This window comes from Poecile atricapillus, chromosome 1, assembly GCF_030490865.1.
Source record: "Poecile atricapillus isolate bPoeAtr1 chromosome 1, bPoeAtr1.hap1, whole genome shotgun sequence".
NCBI lineage: Eukaryota > Metazoa > Chordata > Aves > Passeriformes > Paridae > Poecile > Poecile atricapillus.
Genome location: NC_081249.1, coordinates 125936685 through 125960283, shown reverse-complemented (window position 1 = coordinate 125960283; position 23599 = coordinate 125936685). Strand labels below are relative to the sequence as shown.

At 39.5% G+C, this 23599-nt stretch overlaps 1 protein-coding gene across 1 annotated transcript; it reads left to right on the top strand.

The window, feature by feature from the left end:
* Positions 1–1409: 1409 nt before the first annotated feature.
* On the top strand, positions 1410–20526 carry COPB1 (COPI coat complex subunit beta 1). The gene is made up of 22 exons (XM_058854626.1): positions 1410–1563; positions 4098–4249; positions 4933–5162; positions 5851–6020; positions 6217–6331; positions 6895–6987; positions 7515–7652; positions 8591–8710; positions 9137–9244; positions 9336–9482; positions 9936–10081; positions 11448–11544; positions 12144–12304; positions 12840–12960; positions 13300–13527; positions 13705–13884; positions 14701–14845; positions 16260–16379; positions 16704–16849; positions 18082–18171; positions 18899–19054; positions 20193–20526. Exons 2-22 carry the CDS (start codon positions 4159–4161, stop codon positions 20250–20252), a joined length of 2862 nt encoding a protein of 953 aa, XP_058710609.1. The 5' UTR covers positions 1410–1563; positions 4098–4158; the 3' UTR covers positions 20253–20526.
* The last annotated feature ends 3073 nt before the right edge of the window (positions 20527–23599 follow it).

Genomic DNA, 23599 nt, shown 5'->3' with positions numbered 1-23599 from the left:
TCTCCAGGGCTTTGTCCCTTCAGCTTGGTCTGTGCCTGGTGCTCTTTGGATTTAAGCTGAATTCCACAAAATTTGGGACTAATGGTGACTGCCTCAGGGTCATGTGCCAGAGAAGCCAAATGAATTGATGCATCCTGGGTGTGATGCTGTATTTTAAGCAAAATTAGTCCAGTCTTTTCCATTTTCAGTGTTGGATCATTCTAATATAATTGTTCTCCCCAATGATTGCATTGAAAATGATAAGAAACAACCATCTGGGGTGGACCCATGTAGGGACCTGATAGCCTGCTCACAGTACTTCAAAAAAAAACAAAGGCCTGAAACTTGCAGCTCAATAATTTATTAATATTTATGGATTAAAAATTATTAAATCCTGGTACTGGCTTGAACAGGCTTTAAATACTGTCTGGAATCCATACAAATAATTCAGTCATGAAAACAGCAAAATAGTAATGTCAGGGCTATGTATTTGGTTTTTAAGCAAAGCTTAAAAAAGCTTTTTTTAGCAAAGATGCTTTTATTTTTCCTAAATTTATTTTTATTTTAGTTTTTCCTTATTATTTTTTTCTATTTATTTCCTCCCTTTTTTATTTATTTCTTTCCCCCCCTTACTCATTTTCCCCCTCTTAGTCATTTTCATTTTTCCCCTTAATTTTTCACTGTTATTTTTTTCTCCTAATTATTTATTTTCGCTTTGGTTTTTTCCTTCCTTTCCTTCCCCTTGCTTCCCCCTCCTTGTTTTTCCACCTCCCATTGTTTTTTTCTCTCCCTTTGTTTCTCCCCTCCATTGTTTTCTTCTCTCCCTTGGTTTACCCCCCCATTTTCTCTCAGGTTTTCATTTACTTATTCATGTACCCTCCTCTTTATTCATTTCCTGTAATATATTTTCCAGTTCCTTAGTAATTTCCCCCAATTACTTTTTTCCCCACCCATTTATTTGGCCTCTTATTTTTCTTTCTTTTTTACCATTTCCCACCCCCCTTTTATTGTATTTTTTGCTTGTTGTGTTTTTTGTTTGTTCTTTTAGGTTTTTGTTTGGGTTTTTTTGTTAGGATTTTTTTGTTGTTGTTGTTTTATGTGGTTTTGGGGTTTTTTATTCGTTCTTTTGGGGGGCATTTTGTTTGGTTTTTGGGGTTTTATTTTGGGGGGGCTTTTTTGTTTTTTGGGCTTTTTTGGTTTGTTTCTTTGGCGGTGGTTGTTGTATTTATCTAATTGCTTCCCCCTTATTTATTTATCTATCTGTCTCTCTGTCTGCCCTTGCGGGGTTTTTAATCTTCATTTCGGCCGCTGTTTCCCGGTGTTTTCCTGCATCCCGAGGCTCCCCGCTCCCCCCGCGCGGGAAAGCCCCGCTCGTGCCCGTGACGTCACAGGGGCAGCCCCTCCTCGCGCCGCCTTTCCCCGCGCGGGGGCACCGCCCCTTTCGCGCTGCCGGGAGGCGTGTCCCGCCGCGGCCGCCGTACGCGCGATGTGGCTGGGGCGGGCGCGGCTCCACGTCAGCCATCGCCGGAGCGGCAGCGCCGCGGGCTCAGCTCCGCACCGGGACCGGCCCGACCCCACCGCCCGGTACGGAGCCGCACGGCCGGCCCGCGGCGGCCTCGCGGGACCGGGGGGAGGGGGCGGGCACCGCTTCTCCGCTGGGCGCCGCAAGGCTCGAGGCCTCAGGGCCCCGCCGGCATCTTCCCGGTGACCCCCGGCAGGGCCCCGGGGGCGCGGGGCGCTTGTGGGAGGGTTTGTGGCGCGGGGAGGGCTTCGCGTCTCGGGGTTTACCCTGAGGAATGGCAGGCGGGAGCGGGCGTTGAGGGAAGTTTTGCCTCATAGCTTCAAATGCCCGGGTTTGGGCTGGAAGTAGGAACTGGGATATTAAGGGAGAAATACCCCTCAGCTGGCTCTGAGCTTGTCGGGTTTTTTCAGTAAACACTTTGAACACTCTGCATTGTATTTGTGCATCAGTAAAGCGGTGCATTCTGAAGGTTCTGGTTCATTAGGTGCCTCCGTTCCTAAGGCTCCCCAGGGATGTAGGTGGCGAGCAGGCGTGGCTTTTTGTCTTCCTGGGCTCTATAAACTCTGTAACTTTCGATTTCCTGGAGTGCCGAGGCTCTGGCACAGGTTACCCAGAGCAGCTGTGGGTGCCCCATCCCTGGAAATGTTCAGGGCCGGTTTGGATGGGGCTCTGAGCAGCCTGGGCTAGTGAAAGATGTCCCTGCCCATGGCAGAGGGTTGGAATTAATTCATCTTTAAGATCCCTTCCTACCCAAATCGTTCTGTGACTCACCACAGGTGACAGAGATATTATTGCTGCAGAGTTAAAACAGCACCTACATCTGCCTCCGTGTGAGCTCTCAACGATCAAACTGATTTCAAGTCTTTGTGCCTTGCAAGGAGGAAAACCAGGTGGTGGTTCCCCCTGCCAAATCTCCCAGCTCTGTGTTTTAGGAGAGTTGTTTTATACTGCTGCTTTTAGAGCCCAAAGCACACTCATTTATCACACTTCAGACACATGTTTGATCGTGATTTTGGAAACTTCTGCAGCAGAGGTCTTTGTATGAGTAAGGATACCTGCCCTGCTTTCACAAGGATCTACACTGTGGTCTGTGTGATTTGTTCTTGTAGGTGAAGGTGCTGGCTGCAGAGCTTTGAGGCAGGAGTTCTGGGTAGCAGCATAGGAAAAGTAAGCAAAAAAGCTGCTGCTGAGGCAAGAAAACAATTGGGAAAGACCTCTGAGATCATCAAATCCAACCTTTGACTGATCACCACCTCAACTAGAGCATGGCACTAAGTGCCACATCCAGTCATTGAGTGCTTTATGTTTATGTAGATATTTGTAAGCAGCAAGGTTACATTTTCTAGGCCTTAAAATACAGAATTCATAACAGAAATAGGAGTGTTTCCTTAAAAGTTTGTACTGCAGTTAGTTTTTGGGTGGTTGTTGTGCTGCTGATTGATGTGAATTGTTGGCTTCTGTGGAAAGAGGCAGCAACCCAGCTCAGCACAACTTCCCTGCTCAGGGTGAGGTTCTCTGGGTGCCCATTTCATGAGAAAAGGGATTCTAAGACTTCCAGACAGTTAATGCCAATAAAAGCTGATTTATTTTGACACAATTTCTGTAGAAAGTACAAAATTGCTCATGTAAGAAACAGTAACAGTTTGCTTGGCTTGTGCTTGTCAGTGTAGTAGCGCAGAATTAGCCAAGCAAGCTCGAGCTTGAGCATTTTTCATTACTTAAGAAATAGAATAAAAAGGTTGATTTAGTCCTAGATGTCTGTTATATAAAGAATAAACAAACATGAGAATGAAAATTGATACAACAAAAAGGTTGATTTGAGCTTAGGTATCTATTATATAAGGAAAAAGCAAACATGAGAATGAGAACTGAGCTTAATAGCAGATTTTATTACGTGGACCACCAGGCACACAGCAGCTTTGATAGATCTGTAGCCTTCTTGTCCTTTTTCATCATAAAAAGGCTTGGTTTCCTTGTTAGTGTCTAGTGGAGACAGTAGAGTTGAGCTGATCTAATGATCCCTGGCAGGTAAAAACTTCACTCTCCATCACATTATCTTTTCTCCCATCCTTGGTTTCTGCTCTGTTGGATCTCATGCTCATCTTCAAGGCTTCCTGCACAGACTGATTCATCTCGTTAGTTGAGTCCAGAACTTTATATTTTTGTTTTTTCTTTTTCCTTTGAAGTTTTTCAGCTGATTTTGCAGCTTGGGTTGTTCACCTGGAGGGGCACAGGAGTGCAGAGAAGGTAGTGGGAATATACAGCTGGGATCAGGGAATGACTCCAGGATGGAGAATCTGCTGAATCCATTTGGCTTCAGCCAGGTGCCCTGTACACTTCTGTTATTCCTGACTATGCCCAAAATATTGGAAAGATTTTGTTCATTTTCTGTTGTCTCTGAAAAACGTCATGCTCTTCATCTTTGTGGTGCTCACGGGAATATTTTAGGGCAACAGCAAAGCAAGAAGGCTTTTGCATGCAGCTTCTCAAGAGACCCAGCAATGCCTTCCAGCCATTAAGTCAGTTATAATAATGTTTTTGTGTTTGTTAATAAAATCTTTTAACTTTGGAATGGCTTTGTTTGCTTGGTTTTTAGGTTATCTGACAGTTGTGTGAAAATAATTCTTCCCTTGAGAGAACTCCTGTAACCCAGAGCTATGACTGCTGCAGAGAACGTGTGTTACACGTTGATCAACGTTCCCATGGACTCAGAGCCACCTTCTGAAATCAGCTTAAAAAATGACCTGGGCAAGTATTGACAGTGATTGAAGGATGCTCCATCTTACCTGAATTATTCTCTCATCCTGCCTTTCCTAGAATATTTACATTTTATAAGCTAAAACAAGTCAGTTTGATGTTTATTTTCTGTTGAGTTCTGGAAGATATATGTTCCTGTTTGCTGTATTTTGAGAAACCATGATATTAATTTATGTGCTTTCGTGTTCTCCACAGTCTGTGCAAAATCAGATTTTTTTTTTTTTTTTTTTTTTTTTTGAGAGTTTTAACTAATACCTGCTTGGGCTAAGGCAGATTTGAACAGATTTTTTTTGGAATAAGCAACAAATTGTGTTGTCATTTGTTCAGTGCATGGTGGAATGTGCTGGCAAAAACAACAGTGTTAGTTTCTGGTATATGTGTGACACCAGAGCACACTGTATTATCCTGGTATAAATTTAAACGTTAAAACAACCTTGGAATTTGAACTCTTTCAATTCCAATATATTGATCTCAGCCTAAGTCTGAATTCCATGCTTGTTTTTAAATATCTCTTGCTTCCTCTTTATCCTTTAGTAGAAGTAAAGGCATGGATTTTATTGATATGCTGTATTTCACTCCTTCAGAGGGGTTTGTGTCTTCTGACACTGAAGATCAGTATGCCTGTTAAAATAGCTGTGACATGTCACCCTTCCTCACTTCATTTCCTCCTTTAGAAAAAGGAGATGTCAAGTTGAAGACAGAGGCCTTGAAGAAAGTAATCATTATGATTCTTAATGGTGAGAAGCTGCCTGGGCTCCTGATGACCATCATACGTTTTGTGCTGCCTCTTCAAGACCATACTATCAAAAAACTGCTGCTGGTGTTCTGGGAGATTGTGCCAAAGACCACTCCAGATGGCAGGCTCCTGCAGGAAATGATCCTCGTGTGCGATGCGTACAGAAAGGTAGCCTCTTGTTTATTTCATTGGTTATTCCTCTGCTGGATCTTTATAGAAGGGCTATCATTTTGTGTTACTGAATAAATATTAACAGTGTTTGTGCTCAGCATTTCCTTCCTATCAGTTGTGTCTCAGTGCTTCAGAGTTGGCTGACTGCAGACAGGCAGCAGATCTACTACCAAGGGGTTTTGTGTTCTTTTACTGGTACAACTTAACAAAAGTTTAGTGTTCTGTTTCCTTGTCAGTGAACATCAAAGGTGAAGGGGAACACAGTTATCATCTTCCAGGCATTTTGGGACAAGCCATGGGTCATAGAAGGACACTGTTATGGTATATTTGGGAACACCTTCATGAAGATGTTAACTCTGGGACTGGGTTGGAAACAGATGAGCTAATATATACAAGAAGTTTGTATCCAATGTGCAGGAATGCCCACAGGCTGAGCTTTCACAGCCATGGTAATCAGAGAAAACAAATACAATCCAGAAAAAAAAATCCTACATGCTTTATAAGTTTTATTGCACATAAATACATGTTTTTAAAGCGCTTTAGGAGAGCATTTCTTGAGGAAACAGGGAGATGTCATTGGAGATGTTGGGAGCTTGTTCCATGTGAAAGCTGAGTGTGGGAGAAGGTGGCAAGTGCATTCATCTGGAGAGTCTGGCATTTCAGATATGTCTCCTGTTGCTTTTAGGATCTCCAGCACCCAAATGAGTTTATCCGAGGCTCCACTCTCCGCTTCCTGTGCAAGCTGAAGGAAGCAGAGCTGCTGGAGCCTTTGATGCCGGCCATCCGCGCGTGCCTGGAGCACCGGCACAGCTACGTGCGCCGCAACGCCGTCCTGGCAATTTACACCATCTACAGGTAAATGCAGAAACCAGGCACAATCCTGCTTGCCCAAGACCAAGACTGCCTTTGGTTTTTGAGAACTCAAATATTTATTACTCCCTAGTGTGGTGCTTAGAATTTGTTTGTTTGCCTTTTCTCTGCTGTCTAATGGGAATCCTTGGGTTCTGCTCCTTTCCAGCAGCTCTTTTAATTACAGTTTTTTCTTGTAAAGGAACTTTGAACACCTTATACCTGACGCTCCTGAACTCATCCACGATTTCTTGGTGAATGAGAAAGATGCAAGCTGCAAAAGAAATGCATTTATGATGCTAATTCATGCAGATCAGGTAAGGATACCTGCCTTCAAAGTCATTTGGTTTAATAATTGTAAATATACTGGGTAACTAGCCAGTAGTTTGTTAGTAATACAAACTACTTGTATTCATAAAAAAAACCCCATGTATGATAGTGTTAATGCTTTTGTGGGATATTTGGTGGTGATAATGTTGGTCTTTAGTGCTCTCTTTATTTTAAATGAGAACTACTCTATTTGGTGAAGGTGCTGAAAAATGTGAGCATAACCACCCTGAGAAGCACTCCATTATCTGCTGTTCTAAAGCTTTTTTAGTTGCATGGGAAAGAAATGGCAGTTTCTGTTTAGTGTTTTGGATTACTTCTTCTACAGGCAATTGCCTTTTTTGCCTAATTCCCGTTACTCTGTCTCTCTTTTTGCCCTCTATAGACAGGATGGATTATTTTGCTCTTTAGGTCTACAGTGTTTTCCTAAATCGTTGAAGCGTTGCATAAAGGCTGTTTTGTATTTTGATTTTTGGAATGTGTTTTGATTTAAGACTCAACTGCGTGAGCAACCTCTGAATAATATAAAATAATTTATCTTCTGTTTGTGTAGGATCGAGCTTTGGATTATTTGAGCACATGTATTGACCAAGTGCAGACCTTTGGTGACATACTGCAGTTAGTTATTGTTGAACTAATTTACAAGGTAAAAGGGAAATGTTCTGGCACATTTGAAATAAATGCTCATGTTAATTTACAGAATTATATTAGACTTTTTTAAAAAGGGATAGAATGTTGCTGGGAAAGTGATTTAGCTGGCTTCTTGTCCATGTCAGGAATATATCATTGGATAATACAGCTGAATAAGATTTGTCTCTTGAAATGATAGAGTTCAAGTGTGCACTGTATAGAGCAATAAGTCTCACCAGATTTGCTGTGATGGGGACTGTATTATCAGAGTGGTCTTCATGGGCATGAGCAGGGCATCTCCTAGAGAAGCTGTTAGAAGCTCTGCCCTTCCTTTTGATGGGAAATTTTAAGACCCTGTAGCATTACTCAGAGTTGTTGAGAACAGCTTTTGAAGAGCTTTTGTAATTAGATTTTTACAGCTGTGAATGACAAAAGGTTGTCACCTTTTGATTAATTTTTGTCCTCTCTGTAAGACAGTGGAGCAGGTAAGCTGTAGGATTGTTCTTTTGTTTATGTGCCAACCATAGATCATTTTTTATTGAGGTCTGTCATGCGAATCCATCGGAGAGAGCTCGGTTCATTCGCTGCATCTACAACCTCCTGCAGTCCTCGAGTCCTGCAGTAAAGTATGAGGCTGCAGGTACTCTGGTTACACTCTCCAGTGCACCCACAGCAATCAAGGTATGAAAGTGATGTTTCCAGTGCACTGAAATGAGTGCTGTGTGATGCATGTTGATACTTAGGAGTGAGGGCTTTAGTAAACTGGGCTGTACAACACTTCTCAGGTGAAACACTGTCTTAAAGTATCTCTTAGAACTGACCACAAAAAAAGACTGAGCAGACCTGGAGCTAGTGGACTTCTTGTCACTTTGGTAGGGGACAAGCTTGAATACTGTGCAGACTGTTGGACAAACCTACAATCTACTTGGCCTAGTTAGCAAAGCAGACTACAGCTGAAGATTTCTGAGATTGGATGAAATTTTTTACTCTTGAATATGACTAATTTCAGACCAGGGTAGAAGCATAAAGCAGTGAAGATTCGTGTTGATTACTGATTGACATGGGGCTCTTAGTTTTGTATTTGTACAGCTGATTATTTTAGGTCACTTAGAAATTTTGAATTTGTATGGAAATTTAAAAGATAGGTTATGCATACATTTACAGCATTGTAAAATGTAATTTCCAGAGGTCAGGGAAAGTATGAATTATAACATTCTTGGTTTGGCATACTTGTTTTTGTTGAGTAGACACATTGTACATAGAAGCTGTCATTAAAACCTAATTTAGATAGGCTAACACTGCCAACTCTTTTAAGTTGGTTTTCATGCCCTGTTGCATATTTCACAGCTGACCCAAAGCATGTCATATAACCTATCTTACATCTTTCTTTGAAGTCAAGTCTGTGTACAGTAAGCTGATGCCATTGTGAGCCTTCATGTGTGATTTTTGTAACATGGTGGACAAAAAAATTTAAAGTCTGTTTATCGAGTTAATTTCTGTGCCAACTATGAGTAACTGCTTGAATTGTAAAATAGAAGGAGTCTTTTCCTCACTTTCAGAAATTTTTTCAGTTTCTCCTCTTCTTGACTAAAAAAATGTTTTGATCCTTTTAATTTTAGGCTGCTGCCCAGTGCTACATAGATTTGATTATTAAAGAAAGTGATAATAATGTGAAGCTGATTGTCTTGGATCGGTTGATTGAGTTAAAAGAGCACCCCTCCCACGAACGAGTGTTGCAGGTATGTAAGCTGTCTCTTTCCTGTAAGCCTTAGGAAAGAAAAGCCTTTAATAACAAAGCTTCCATTGCAATGTATGGAGAAAAGAACTTCCTAAGTTTCAGTTTCCTATTGGTATGTTTTTGGTAAAAACATCTTGGATGAACTTTTATGTTTATGACTTGGCTGCTTGTATTGTCTAAAAGAATGAACAATGACAAGTGCTGTGCTGGTTGTAAGGTTTAATGGTGTAGCTGCATAGGAGACTGGTTTGTAGGTGTAGAATGTATTGGATGAACACTGAGAAGTTCTAATGCTTGTTGCTTGCTTGTCAGTAGATCATATATTATGTATCCAGAAGGGCTTTGAAAATCCTTGAGGACTGAAGTTTAGAATTGTATGAAGAGGAAGTAATTTTTTAAATGGCAAAACACTTTGTTACTGTTTCAGGATCTGGTTATGGACATCCTCAGAGTATTGAGCACCCCAGATCTAGAAGTGCGCAAAAAAACCCTTCAGCTGGCTCTGGATCTTGTGTCTTCAAGAAATGTGGAGGAGGTAAATTACATGTGCTTTTGATTCATTACACTGTTTTCTTTCTTTTGAAAAATGGCACTTTTTAAAAAATTTGATTTGATCTTTTCTGCAGCTTGTGATTGTTCTGAAGAAGGAAGTGATTAAAACTAATAATGTGACAGAGCACGAAGATACAGACAAGTACAGACAGCTTCTGGTTCGGACACTGCACTCCTGTAGTGTTCGCTTCCCAGACATGGCTGCAAATGTTATTCCAGTGGTATGCAAATATTTCATTATTTTGTCATTAAATGTGTTACACCTATACCCAACACCTGCAGAATTGCTGGAGCTCAGGTGTTCCTAATAGTGACCTCACAGAAGCAATGCTGCTTTTAATTCCTAAGGAAACATAGGACTTTTGATGCTGTAATTGTTCCTCTTCTGAGACTATTTTTATATGTTTTTGAAGAATATGAGCTGAAGAGGACCTTTAAAAGTGCAATAATTTGTATCACTAAAAAAACAGTTTGGGAATATGATAGTTGGTACTTGTTTGCTTTGTTTACTATGTTGCTATGTTACTATGTTTATTACTTAAGGTTGTTTGACTTCAGGTTTTTTTCATTGGAGATACATAAGGAGTTTTATTTTTCTGAACATAGAAGGGAAGTGTTATTGTACAAGCTTCTCTGTGCTGCTGTTTGTGCTGATGTTCACCCTTCTGTGGCAGCTGATGGAGTTCCTCAGTGATAACAATGAAGCGGCAGCCGCCGACGTCCTGGAGTTTGTGCGGGAAGCGATCCAGAGATTTGATAACCTCAGACCTCTTATTGTTGAGAAGATGCTTGAAGTCTTTCACGCTATTAAATCTGTCAAGTGAGTCCACAATATATCAAACAGACATTGGAGCACCTGTGGCTCACTTGCATTGAATGTATTAAATATGTACCAAAATCCATGTGACCCACGGAGAGTGACTGAAACTGAGTTATTTTGGGGTAGAGGATTTCTAGGTACAGCTTTCTTCTTGCCTACTTGTACAAGAGATAAATTGGGTATTTATTGCATTGAATAAGGAAATTCAATTTTTATTTCTATAATGCAGTTGATAAATGTAGTTCTACATGCTAGGAAATAGTGTTGTTGATGAAGGCCAGACATAAAGCAATATATTTGTTAAAACAGAATTCCTGAGGAATTTGCATTTGTAGGCAACTAGAAATACTGTACATTTATTAGAAAACCTAAACTAACATAGACTGAACTTCACGAACTATAAAGCTTTTCTAGTACCTTTCAGGGCTCTAAAAACTTTGCTTGCTGATGGGTCTGTAAAGGTTAAGTCATATGAGAATTTCTGTGTATCAGAAGAGCACTCTGTCATTCTCCTAATGCACAGAAAACTCTGAATCCCATCTCCATTGTAATCTCATTAACTGGGGTAAAAAAAACCCACCGAAGCTTTGCTATTCTCTTCCTAATCTTCATTCTTGTTCTGGTTTTTTATGTTCTCCTCTATAATGGAAAAATTAGTTTGTCTCAGTTAAATGGAGAATTTAGAGCTGACTTTATTCACATGCAGCAGAGTATTTCATTATGATCACAATAAAATTTAATTTTGTGTATGTCAGGATTAACACAGATGGAAATAAATATGTGTTGTGCTATATAAGGAACGGCCACGGAAGCACGACACTGACTCTCTTCTGGGTTGCACAAGAGAGCAAGTTTTATTATTCCAGATCTTCTTTTATAGACAGGTCTGAGAAGGTGCTAGAGGTAAAACTCTCATTGGTCATTAAACCAACACATCACCATCACTGGTCTATTGGGAAAAACACCCCTTGACTGTTTCTTACAAGTAAACAAGGATCCAAACAAAACCTGCAAAAGTTGTTTTCCCTCTTCAAGGACTGTTTGGATTCCTCCTTATGATTTCTCATGCAAGAGTGAGAACCTTGTGTGACTTAGTTTCACGCAGGATCAAGCTGATGCCTAAAGCCTAAAAATCTCTTATTTGACCATTGTCTGTTCCCATAAATATGTAGCAGAGAATAGATCTAATTTGATGTACTTGTTCATGAATTTACTGAGGCTGAAAGGATAATTGCTTTTGATTTAACTTGCTTTGGTCAGTTGTGTCCTTTGGAACTGGCCTTACTACCTGACCATAAGTCACTTTTCTTGGTGCTAGTTTGAGTATATCATGAAAGCATGATTTAAGTTACTGTTTTTGTCTTAGGATTTATCGAGGAGCGTTATGGATCCTTGGAGAATATTGCAGCACAAAGGAGGACATACAAAGTGTAATGACAGAGGTTCGCAGATCACTCGGAGAGGTCTGTGTATTTGGGGGTTTTTCTGTTTACTGGCTCTTCATGGTTTTTCCTGCCATTAGGCAGTGGGGTTTTTTGAGAAAAAGGTATTTTAGAAAGATCAAGTAAGATGCAACAATGTTTAGAGGATTTGTGATGTGTGATGGCATGTGCACAGGAAATCTTAAGTAAAAAGCAGTCAGGGTTTTGCATTCACTAGTCATTTTTTTCAAGTAGCATACTTGAACTGCTATTCAGCTCAATAAGTGATATCTATTAAGAAGAGGATTGGGAAATTCCTTATTTCAGAAAATTCTAGCAGTTTTAAGATATGATTTCATTATATCCAGTAGCAAAGAAAAAGTGCTTTAAGTCTGGGTTGTTCTGAGAGGAAGACTTCTCTGACAAAATCCAATTGATGAATGAGAGCTTTGTTGCATGTGTAGGAAGCTTTTGTATGTTTTTCAATATCTGCTTATTTCCTCAAATTCTCCCCAAACCATTGCACTGTAGTTGACATTTTGTTTATAAAAACTTCAGTAATAGCAGATAATTTTTATTAAAACCTTCTGCAGAACAAAAATGCATTTTAAATGTAACAGTTTCTTCCTGCTCATTTCTAGATCCCAATAGTAGAATCTGAAATCAAGAAAGAAGCTGGTGAGCTCAAACCTGAAGAAGAGGTGTCTGTGGGTCCAGCCCAAAAATTAGTGACAGAGATGGGCACTTATGCAACACAAAGTGCTCTTAGCAGTTCCCGACCTGCCAAAAAGGAAGAAGACAGGTATTTATGATTTCATGCCTGGCCAGGAATGTCTTGGTTAATTTTTATCTTTTTTTATTTGAGTGGTGTTATCTCTCATAGAGATTTCAGTGGTTGAGGGAATTTCCTGTTTGAAGCTATTTTCCCAACTAGATAGTATCCAATAGGAAGTTTCCCAGTTGCTTAGGATTTGTAATCGAAGCTTACTGTATCAATAAGAACTTTATTAATTATGATATCCCAAATTCTAGTTGCTTTTTTTACATAGAAGGGTCTCTCACAGTTTTAGTTTGATACAGAGATACTGCCTTCAGATTAAAATATTTTCTTCCCTTACACTCCTACACCTATCTCTCTAGTCCATGTGGAAGTGACTGTGTGACTTGTAAAAATCTCTGTGTATGGAAAATGACTGTGAGAAGTAAAAAACCCAACCTTTTGAGGTGTTTCAAGCTTATTTTGCTTGAAACTTTGCTATCAAAATTAAGGTATCAAGAGAAGTAGGCTGAAGATTGTCATCCAAAAGTAGTTTTCTGAGTATCATTTGTCTTTGCAGACCTCCCTTACGGGGATTCTTGCTGGATGGAGATTTCTTTGTTGCGGCTTCCCTTGCTACAACTTTAACCAAGATTGCTTTGCGTTATTCCTCCCTAGTTCAGGAAAAGAAGAAACAAAATGTGAGTTGTCTCTTGTGTTTTCACATTCAAGGAAGAGCTGCTTGTTGCTCTTTTCTTTTAAACAGATGCAAAACAGGTTAAGTCCAAAGTGAAGTGCCATTTATGTGAATGGATAATAATGGTAGTTTGGATCACAAACAGGACCTGCTGCTTTCCAGCTATTTTTCTAAATCATTCTGCTTGGTTTCAGATAGCAAGTACTAAAAAACTAAGCAGTCTGTTCAGAGATGTTATGATTCAATTAATGCACACCTTTTTATAAATGTCAGAAGTCAACACTTCTTTAAAGCTGTGGAAAATGCAATAACTTTCTTCCATTCTCTTTGTGCTCCTTCTCAGTCCTTTAATGCTGAAGCTATGCTGCTGATGGCCACTATTCTCCACTTGGGAAAGTCTTCTCTTCCCAAGAAGCCAATTACAGATGATGATGTGGATCGTATTTCGTTGTGTCTGAAAGTGTTGTCAGAATGTTCTCCTCTCATGAATGACATTTTCAACAAGGAATGCAGGCAGTCTCTCTCTCACATGCTGTCAGCCAAGCTAGAAGAGGAGAAACTTTCCCAGAAGGTGAGCTGTTATAAGTGTGTAACCGTAAACACTTGGAGTTTTTACAGATGTTCACGTCCAAGCTGGTCCCAGAAATGTCACCATTTGACTCTGTGTAGGTCAACCATTATTTGACTGCTTTTTCTGTGCTAAGGAATGGAATTCACTGTGAATTCTTGAAATATTCTCTTCCTGCAGAAAGAATCTGAGAAGAGGAATGTGACAATTCAGCCAGATGATCCCATTTCCTTCATGCAGCTTACTGCTAAAAATGAAATGAGCTCAAAAGAAGACCAGTTCCAGCTTAGCCTTCTTGCAGCAATGGGAAACACACAGAGGAAAGAGGCTGCTGATCCTCTTGCTTCCAAACTTAATAAGGTAGTGGGAAATCAGTGCTTTAATTATATATATACATGGGATGACTTTAGGAATTGCAGACTGGAACTGATGAACCAGACTGTGCTGGTTGATTGGGAAGACCCAGGTATATCCTGGTTGGGATCAGGAGAAAAAGAAAAGCACTTGTGCTTATAGTTGATACCTTCTCAAATGGGGACAGGAAGAACAAGAAGGAGACTTGGAGAGTGCTGAGCTGGTGGAATGTGGAGAAGAAATTAGGGTTTGCTGGTTTGAAGATCCTGATAAAGTTCATGGAAAAGGGAGCAAGGATTCCAAAAGTGATTAAGAACCTCTTTCTTTGGTTGCTGTATCCTATTGCCAAGTGCAGTGCATCCTTATTTCACTCTTTATGCCTTTTTTTTCTGCAGATTAGCAGAACCTGCTGAGGAGGTTTAAAGAGAAGAAATTACTTGAGTAATTCAGCAGTTAAGAGTTAAACCCCCAGACTTTGAAATACTGGATGAATTCTTTTTGATGTTTAAAATCACCTTCTCATTTTAAGTCAGCATTTCTTGTGCTGCTGATCATCTTAAGAATAAATGGCTTTACAGTTCATATTATAGGATCCTTTAAGTTCAGAATACTTGAGAGAGAAATACCTATCCCTTCTGGAGAGGGTTTAAAATTGTAGTGTGTATGCAGGTGGGCATGTGAAGGAAGGCTACTTGTTTTGGAGGCTCAAATTAAAGAATAATCAATTTAGGTGTACTTTATTCTTATTTTTAGTCATTATTTGAATGATTCTGTGTTTTAAACTGGTTTCTGAGAAGGTGAATCCCTTGGCTTGTGTCACAGGTCACTCAGCTGACAGGTTTCTCAGACCCTGTGTATGCAGAAGCCTATGTCCACGTCAATCAGTACGACATCGTGCTGGACGTGCTCGTGGTCAACCAGACCAGTGACACCCTGCAGAACTGCACCCTGGAGCTGGCCACGCTGGGTAAGGAGGGCTGGACTGCTGCAAACAAAGCAGCTCTGGGGTTTTGGGAATTGGGCATTACCCTGCTGTAAGGAATTCCTGAAACATTTCCAAAGTGATGCCACTTAGTCACCATTTTGAATGCCTTTAAAAATACACTTTTTAAAATATTTGGTGGAAGTTTTATATGTACTGACAATGCAATCTGATGATATAAACTATAGTCAGATTTTATCACTGAAAACATAGTGTTCCATTTCCCATTCTCCTTTTTTCCTGAAATATAGACAGGTTTTCTGATGTACTTATTTTTCATTGTGCTGCTACCATAGAGAGGAGGATAAAAATAGGTCAAAATCCCAACTAGTATGGAGTAGAAAGCCATCTGCCCTTGGTGGTTTTTGTACTCAGCCTGAAATACTTAAATACTGCATTTTCTCAACTGAAACCATTCCCTGTACCAACAGCTGTACCAGAGTCTTGCTTGGACAATCCTGAGGCTTCATTAGCTTCTCTTAGAGGAGTCACTGGAGCAGATAATTCAAGAACAGTAACCAGCTTCTTATTAGTTGTCCCCTGCTTTGGCAGTCAAGGGCTGAAATGCATTTACAATATGCTAGGAGAACTCATGTTACATACTTTTCACTATTGTGAATATGACTGGAGGGGCATAACCTTTCTCCTAAAATTCTGTAAATCATTAGATGAGACTAATGATGGAAATAACTCAAAAGAATGCATTATTTAATAGGTTGTATTTTTCTATTTGTCAGCTCAGTTAAGTGGAGTTTTGTATTTCCCAGCTGATGTACTGCAAAAGCTGACTTGAGGCATCACTCCATTGTGTGGAGCTCATGCTGTTCATGCTGTGTTCTCAAATTGCAGTTTGATAGAACTAAGGAGTCTTTCCAATTGCTTGCTGAAGGGTTAGTAAAAATGCATCCCTTAGTGTTTTCTTGGAGCAATTATATTCAGAATCAAGGGGTTCTTTGACCTGTTTATAAATAGCTTAGTGCCTGTAGTGCTGGACATTGTACTTTGGGTTTGAGGCACTTGACTAAAGGGTTGGGCTTTACAATGATGTCAGTGATTAAAATACAAGGTAGAATTAACCATTTCCTTGTTAAAAAATTAATACTAAGTTCCATCCAAAGCCCATTTAATTCAGTATTTGTTTTCAGTGAGGTTTGGGTGAACACAGCAATATTTTAACTGAAATTTGTACATAATGTAATTTATCTTGCAATTAGAAAACTGTAAAAAAAAAAACCCCAACCAGTTCCAAATCAACTAATATCTTTATGGTGGTGTTTGGTGCAGCTCTGTAGATGCACGTACTGAATGTCAAGAAAATAAAAAGCTGTTGTTCCAAAAGCTAAGTTCATTGTGTACTGCTAGTGTTCCCTGATCTCCATCTCCCAATTTCTTTACACAGGTGACTTGAAACTTGTGGAAAAGCCATCTCCTCTGACACTTGCTCCACATGATTTTGCAAACATTAAAGCTAATGTCAAAGTCGCTTCAACAGAAAATGGAATAATTTTTGGTAATGTTGGTAAGTAAACAATTCCGTGTGCAAAATCAACATGAATGCATTGCATTTTTAACTGCTTAATGAGCTCAAAAATAAGTAAAACCCTTCATATTGGGAGAAGAAATTAAATTACAATGTAAAAATATTTTGTGATGATTTGAAAAAAAAATCTATATCACTGTTGCTTAAATCCATTGTAGAATGTGCTACCTCTAGGATGATGGTCAGCCTGAGATTGAGCAAGGGTTGACTGTTGTTAACTGGCAGGTGATACCTCAGCACCCTTATTAAGTGCAAATTCACTTTTTGGAACATTCAAAAATGTTTTTTTGTGTTCTCTTGCAGTGTATGATGTCTCTGGAGCAGCCAGCGACAGAAACTGTGTGGTTCTCAGTGATATTCACATTGACATCATGGATTACATCCAGCCTGCTTCCTGTACAGATGCTGAGTTCAGGCAGATGTGGGCAGAATTTGAGTGGGAAAACAAAGTTAGTTTTTTATTCTGTATGTTACTTTGTTGATGAGATACAATTCTGTGTCTTGTTCTACAGCAGCATTATCTATTGCCACATAAACCTCATTCATCATCCTCATTGGATGTTTGCCTCAAGTAGCTTATTCTCTTATGGCTATCTTATCAGCTTCACAAGCTTAGCAATGCAGTAACTGGGTTTTTGGCTTGCAAAAGAGGTCGTGTGCATTGAGCTTTACCTCCTTTATGGAAGCTGTCCAAACTGACTGGTAATTGCTGTGTATTTTGGCTCAAAGGTGAGATGGCAACAAGTGCAAGTTTGTGTTGAGGCTGCAGAATTACTCGTGCTGCTCAGCCTCTCCAGTTCTTAACCACGTTGTCTTGTGGGTTGCAAGGGAGCTCTGAAAGGTTGTTCAGTCAACCCTGCCAGGGGGACAGCAACATCTTTCAACACCTTGCTGCTTTGCAGTACAGCTGTAGCATAAAGTTCTGGATGCTGTGTAAGAGCAGCAAGATGGTGGGCTTCACTTCATAGTAACTGAGGGTGCCCAAACCTAAAAAAAGGGTTGAAGGGAGATAATATCATATAAGAATAGAGTAGAATGATTAAACCAGAATGAGAGATATTTTACATGAACTGGAGCCTTGTGTGCTACATAGGTGTGCTTACTTGAGACTAGGTTTAAATGTCTTGGGGGGAACTGGTGCACAATATATTGTAATACATGATGTATGAAGCCTTAGCACTTTGTAAACTCCTTCTAAGAAATATGTTAAGAAACAAATTAAACAAGGCACATAATATGCAACATGATAAAGCCAAGGCAGCTCAGAGAACTTTGCTGCTAAAAGGGGAAGATGAAAGGAATCTTTATCACTGGTTAAAAGCAAACTTTGGACTAGGTATTGCTTTTTCTTGTTCTGGCAATGTGTAAACTGTATTCAGACAAGTAGTCCACTGTTTGCTGTAGAGAATCTAGATGTTCAACAGAGTATCATATTCACCCAATAGGTTTTAGAAACTGTGGTAATGGCATGAAATTCTCCGTCTTAACAAGTGTATGCAGGAGAGAAGACTTCCTATGATGCCACCACCTAGTGGGAAGTGCATCCAGCTTACTGAGCATGGTGTTCCTCAAGGAGGAATGCAGAAGTGATCTCTCTCCTTTATAGAGCCCCGAAGGAGAGATTTCAGAAATACCTGAGGTGCTAATTAAAGTAATTGACTTTTTTTTTTCCTTCTTAAAGGTAACAGTGAATACAAATATCATTGATTTAAATGAATACTTACAGCACATACTGAAGTCAACCAATATGAAATGCCTGACTCCAGAGAAGGTGAGCTATTTCTTGAAGAGTTTTAGTTACCTTTTTTAGTTCTTGTGCTTTATTATTTAATTTGTTCAACATTTGTTGGTAATATTTTTAGAAATGCCTGCTTACAATATGAAATTGTACATATACCTCAATGGTTTTACTCTGAAATGAGTAAAAGCAGATAAATGTTACCAAAATTCTCTGTTGTCCCAAGCTGGAAAACCAGAATATGCATTTTGATTCATAGTAGCTAAGCTGTAGCATAGACTTGATGGGATCATCTGTTTACATAAAGGGTTTTTTTTAGTAGCTCCATATTTCTTCCTTCTCTGACAAAATTTACCTTTCTTTTGGCAGTTTAGCCTTTTTGTTGTAAAGCAAAATAAATATATAGAATAGCTACTTGCTGTTAATATATAGCATGTATGATAGCTATTACATGTACAGTAGCCAAATTAAGTATAGTAGCTATTTAGCTTCTTTGCCATTTTGCTGTTGGTTAAAACAAGCCATAAAATGCCCTCCTGCCTTGACTTGATGAATTCTATAGTCTGCAGAATTCCCAGTGAATCCTAAAAAAAGGCCACCACTGTTTCCCAGTGCTTGATTCCCACATGTTACAAAACGTTGCATGTGAAGAAAGAAGTTTAAACTCGATACATTGATAACTGCCTTGTGAACTTGGGGCAAACCTAAACCAAGTTTAGAGGATTTTGGTCTTTTAAGAGTTCCCATGTGCTTTCCATAGGCACTTTCAGGCTATTGTGGCTTTATGGCAGCCAATCTTTACGCCCGTTCCATATTCGGAGAGGATGCCCTGGCCAATGTGAGCATCGAGAAGCCGATTCACCTGGGGCCGGAGGCGCCAGTCACTGGTCACATACGGATCCGGGCCAAGAGTCAGGTAATGGGGCTTCCTTGCCATCCTCACCATTTTTAGGACAATGTACCAGGCACTCCTAAAACTTTACAGATTTTTTAGAGTCGTTTCTCTTGGTGTGTTACCCTAAAATAGGCCTTTGCGCCGAGATTTCCCAATTTTGTCCATAGCGCTGCAAATAGGATTTTATATTTTATTTGCTTTAAATAAAGAGCAAATATGCCCCAGGGTTTCATGATGTTTTTCCTACCAAATTACACATCTCAGTGTCACACAGTGAGACACTGAATTTTTATTCATGTAATTGCTATTCACTGATTCCTTTTAAAAACAACAAAACGCCAGGTGTTTTAGTAGGAATATTTTCTGTAGATAGATGAGTCTTCTTTGGATTTTAGACTTTCTACCTCCCAACAAAAAAAAAAAAGACTTGATTTGGAATAAATAAAGCAAAAACACCAGTGTACAATAGAAGTATTTTTAACATACAGTGTACGGTAAAGGAGTATCTGAGAATTTTCATATTCAAAGAAAACATTTAGTTTATGTGATGTCACTATAAAGATTTTGGACTGGTTTAAACTAAAAGTTTCTGATATGTTACCATGCCATTTCTACATAAGACTATGTTCAATTACATATGCCAGCATGGTTTGATCTTGAAATCATTGTGCTATTGAGTATGTGAATTTATTCACGCAATTCCTTTTGATGGTTCTTCAGTTTCTGTGCAATATTGTCTGGCTCTGTGATTAAATTATTTTCCTTAGCTGTGGTGCATTGAGTTTGCTGGTATCAGCACTGGCACTTTCAACAGTTCAATTTCAGTAACTGGTCAGGCGGTTGTACTTTCTCCCTTGGCAGTCCTCTTTCAAATGGTTGGAGGTCAAAAGGTTAAAATAAGTTTTATTCTTCTGCTTTTCATGTTGATAACACATGTAACAGTTGCCAACTCAAGTTTCATTGTTTCAATAATATATGTAGACCCAGTGATAAGGAAGTGAGCGCTATGAAATGTACAAAGAAGTGAACAGCTAGAAATTTCCATGCCACTGACTTCATAGATTTCTATAAATGGAACTGCCATTTTAATATAGATGAGATAAAGTTATTTTCAAGTGAAGTACTTGTGTCATGATTCTTGTCTTCCTTTTCGTTACAGGGAATGGCCCTGAGCCTTGGAGATAAGATCAATCTGTCTCAGAAGAAGACAGGTTTATAAATTTTACCTAATGTCTTTTCAGGTCTTTTACAGTTAACCTTAGGTTATGTGGCTTTTGGGATCCAGAACATCTTATATTCTTCAGTGTTCTGTAATTGTAGAAGCCAAGCTTTTGAGCTGAAAGCATTCCAGCAGATAATTTATAGGTTCTCTATGATTGATATTGAGCAAATTTTGAATCTCCAGGGTATTTTTTCTTTGTCCTGGAAGTCATGTTTTCTTTGTCTCTAATATATACTGATGCTCACAGTACAATAAACAAATTATACCAGTACTGCTTTGTCTGTAAATTATAATCTCTGTATGATCTGATCAGTATTGAATATCTGTCCATGGGTACTTTGATACTCTGAGAAAGTGGGAGTCTGTAGTAGCTTAAGTGTTTACAATAATGACTAGGCCTGAATATGTGAATGTGTGATCATGATTCTTAAAATATTCTGGTATGCCTAGGAGAATATAAATTTGCCAATTAAATCAAAGGCTGTGTATTTTAGATGGTAATGTATTAACTTGGCAACCAGACAAGCTTGTAGTATCAAAAAAGAGAATGTCAAAATTCACCTCTTTCCAGCAAGTTGCAGAACCTTAAACTTTGTTTCGGAAGTGCTTTCCTAACAGCTTTATCCTGAGTAACATAACATTGCTGGTGGTGTTCTTGTTTTTCATTATGTGGCTAATGTGGAAAAGCCAGCCAAGTGCAGTGTTAAAGCTGTAGCAGCATAATCAGTTTTTCAGTGAATGCAGCCATTGGCCACGTGTGTGAGCTCAGGAAGGAAAGATTCAGACTCATTATGAGCTTGCAATGAATTGAGCTATGTTGAAAAGGAAGAGTTGTGAGTGAAGGTCAGGTCAGGATGTTGGAGTGAGTTAACACCATATGGCTTCTAAATCTTATGCAAATTAGGAGTGGATTAAAACATAGAACTGTAGATTGGAAATACTGTTAGCTGTATCTATTCAGCATTAATTCTGAATTTGTTAAATTGTTCCAAGCAATTACTTCTACAGAAGAGTGTCCAGAGCCAGCAGTGCTCTTCCAGTTGGCTGAAATTCCTGCTGCTGGATTTCCACAGCTGTGACCTGCTCCGGAAGGACAGAAGAGAATATTCTGAGTAGCTGATTCCCAAAACATTTAAGGCCTCAGTGATGAAAATACTTATTTTTCATTCTGAATAAGCACAAGGAGCACACATGTAAATTCTGAAATGAAATAGCCAGTATTTGATCTGGCTAAAGGATGCCCCTAGAAGTGCAATATAAACCTGAGCATGGTTTTGCTGAATGACCTATTTATTTTTCATGTTTTGAAATCCCTGTTTGGTTCTGCCATTATTTTGGTTCTTAATGAAATCTTGAGCTCATGCATAACATGATGGCAGGAAGAGCTGAAGCTCTGAGTGTGAAGCACTGCCTTGATATTGTACTTATGTCTGCATGATCCCACAGCAGCTCTATTCCTTCCTGGGAAGTTATGCAAGATTCACAAGGATGTAGTAGAGATGATGAAATTGTGATCTTAACTGCTCAATACTTCATCATTTGGGGGTGAGGGGTGCTGATGGGGAAAAGCATTAGGAGTATGTTGTATGGGAGCTCCTGTGAAATTCCATGGATATCAGTATGCTGCTCTGGGGTGAATGTGGGGGATCTCATTCTGCAATCACTTAAAGCCAAACCAAGATAAAATCCTAGGAGCCCAATGGATGCTTTCATCTCTTCATGAAGACACTGTGAGTTGTAAGACACTGACAGAGACTGAATCATAGTTCTGTGGTTTGGATGGGATGGATTTTCTGACCACAGCCAAGGAAAGGGTGTTTTTGGAACAGGAGAATGACTTCCAGCGTGTGTTATCCAAGCCATATTTCAGTCACAATCTGCTCTCGTCATTGGAGAATAGGAAAACATCCTGGCATGTGCAGACATCCATATTTCAAATGGCTCTTAGTCAGCTGGGAGGGGAACATAATTTTATTTGGGATATTTTTTGTTGTCAGGATTTTATAGAAGGACGTGGAAACACCTGTGCAGCAGAAGCTGCCATGACTTTGGGATTCATTTTCCACCTGCCATGCTTTTTCTCCCGCAGAATTGGTTTTGTACAGATGTTTTCATTGGTGGCATGCATTTTTTCAGTAGCCTGAACACTAAAAATGTTAGATCTGTGTTTCATGTCTTTGCTTCAGAGATGAAATTCCTTTCTTTTATACATCCATCTTACTGTGTTCTGGCTAAGCTTTTGCTCAGCAGCTCAGATAACAAATTAATTCTGGTCCTGTGCATACAAAGGGATATCTTGCACAGTCCATCATTCTTCAGGATCCACTTGCAGCTTTTTCAGTGCAGTAAGAACTGGTGTACAGCTGTGGCTCTGAATTGTTCCGAACTTGGTATCAGGAAGTTCTACCCTGTTTTCTGCTGTGCTAGGGTTAAGGGAGTGTTGTTCCACTGCTCTGGTTTCAGAAACTTCTATAAGAACAGGAATAAATTACCAGGAGCAGTAAATGGAGCAAGAAAACTTGCTGCTTTTCCATTAAAAGTTTTAGATAGTCATTGCAGGATGCAGTGTTAGAATAGCAGGAAGCCAGTTTCTACTATGCCCCTGCTCCTGATGTCCCTGCTGTGAGGAATCAGGGCCAGGTTTCTTTATTCAGGGCCTCATGAGGATTTGCATTTATGTCTTATTTAGATGCTCACATGAGAAGCAGGAGTGTTTATCTGAGGAGAGGCAGATGTGGGCAACTCTCATTTGGGAGTGGAAGGGGTCATCCTAATAAAGCATGAATAGAGAGACTGGATTTATAGAAACATTATAGGTAATGTAAATAAATAAATTAAAAATCAGGCCACAGAGGAATTTCTACGGTGACCTTCAAAAGGATTTGTAAGTGGTTCTGTAGAGGCAGCTTTATGCACCTCTGAGAAACGTGAAGCCTTGTGTGAGGTGTTTGCTCTCTATCCTGTGCTTTTTGGCACAAAGCTGCAGCTGAAAGACTCAATCACCTAATTCTGTTATTTAGCAGCACCCCAGCACCAATTTTATAAATTCTTCTAAGTTTTCTTGTGTTGTTACACCAGGGGGTGCTGTCTTGCAACTGATAAATTTTTGGAGGTTGTTTTTTGTGGTCTTTTTTTAAGTGTTAAGGAAGAAAGTAAAGGATCTGGTGCGGGGATGTGCTGCAAGTTTTGTCATATAAGCAGTAGAGAGTAATTTTGGCCCACTCTTGGGGTCACTTTCTGTTGTTTTTTGTATATTTTTAGGTTGCCTAGCTAAGTGTAAGCAGTGCACACCAATTCACAGCTCAGATTACTAATACAGTACATCTGTTCAAACACTGCCTTTT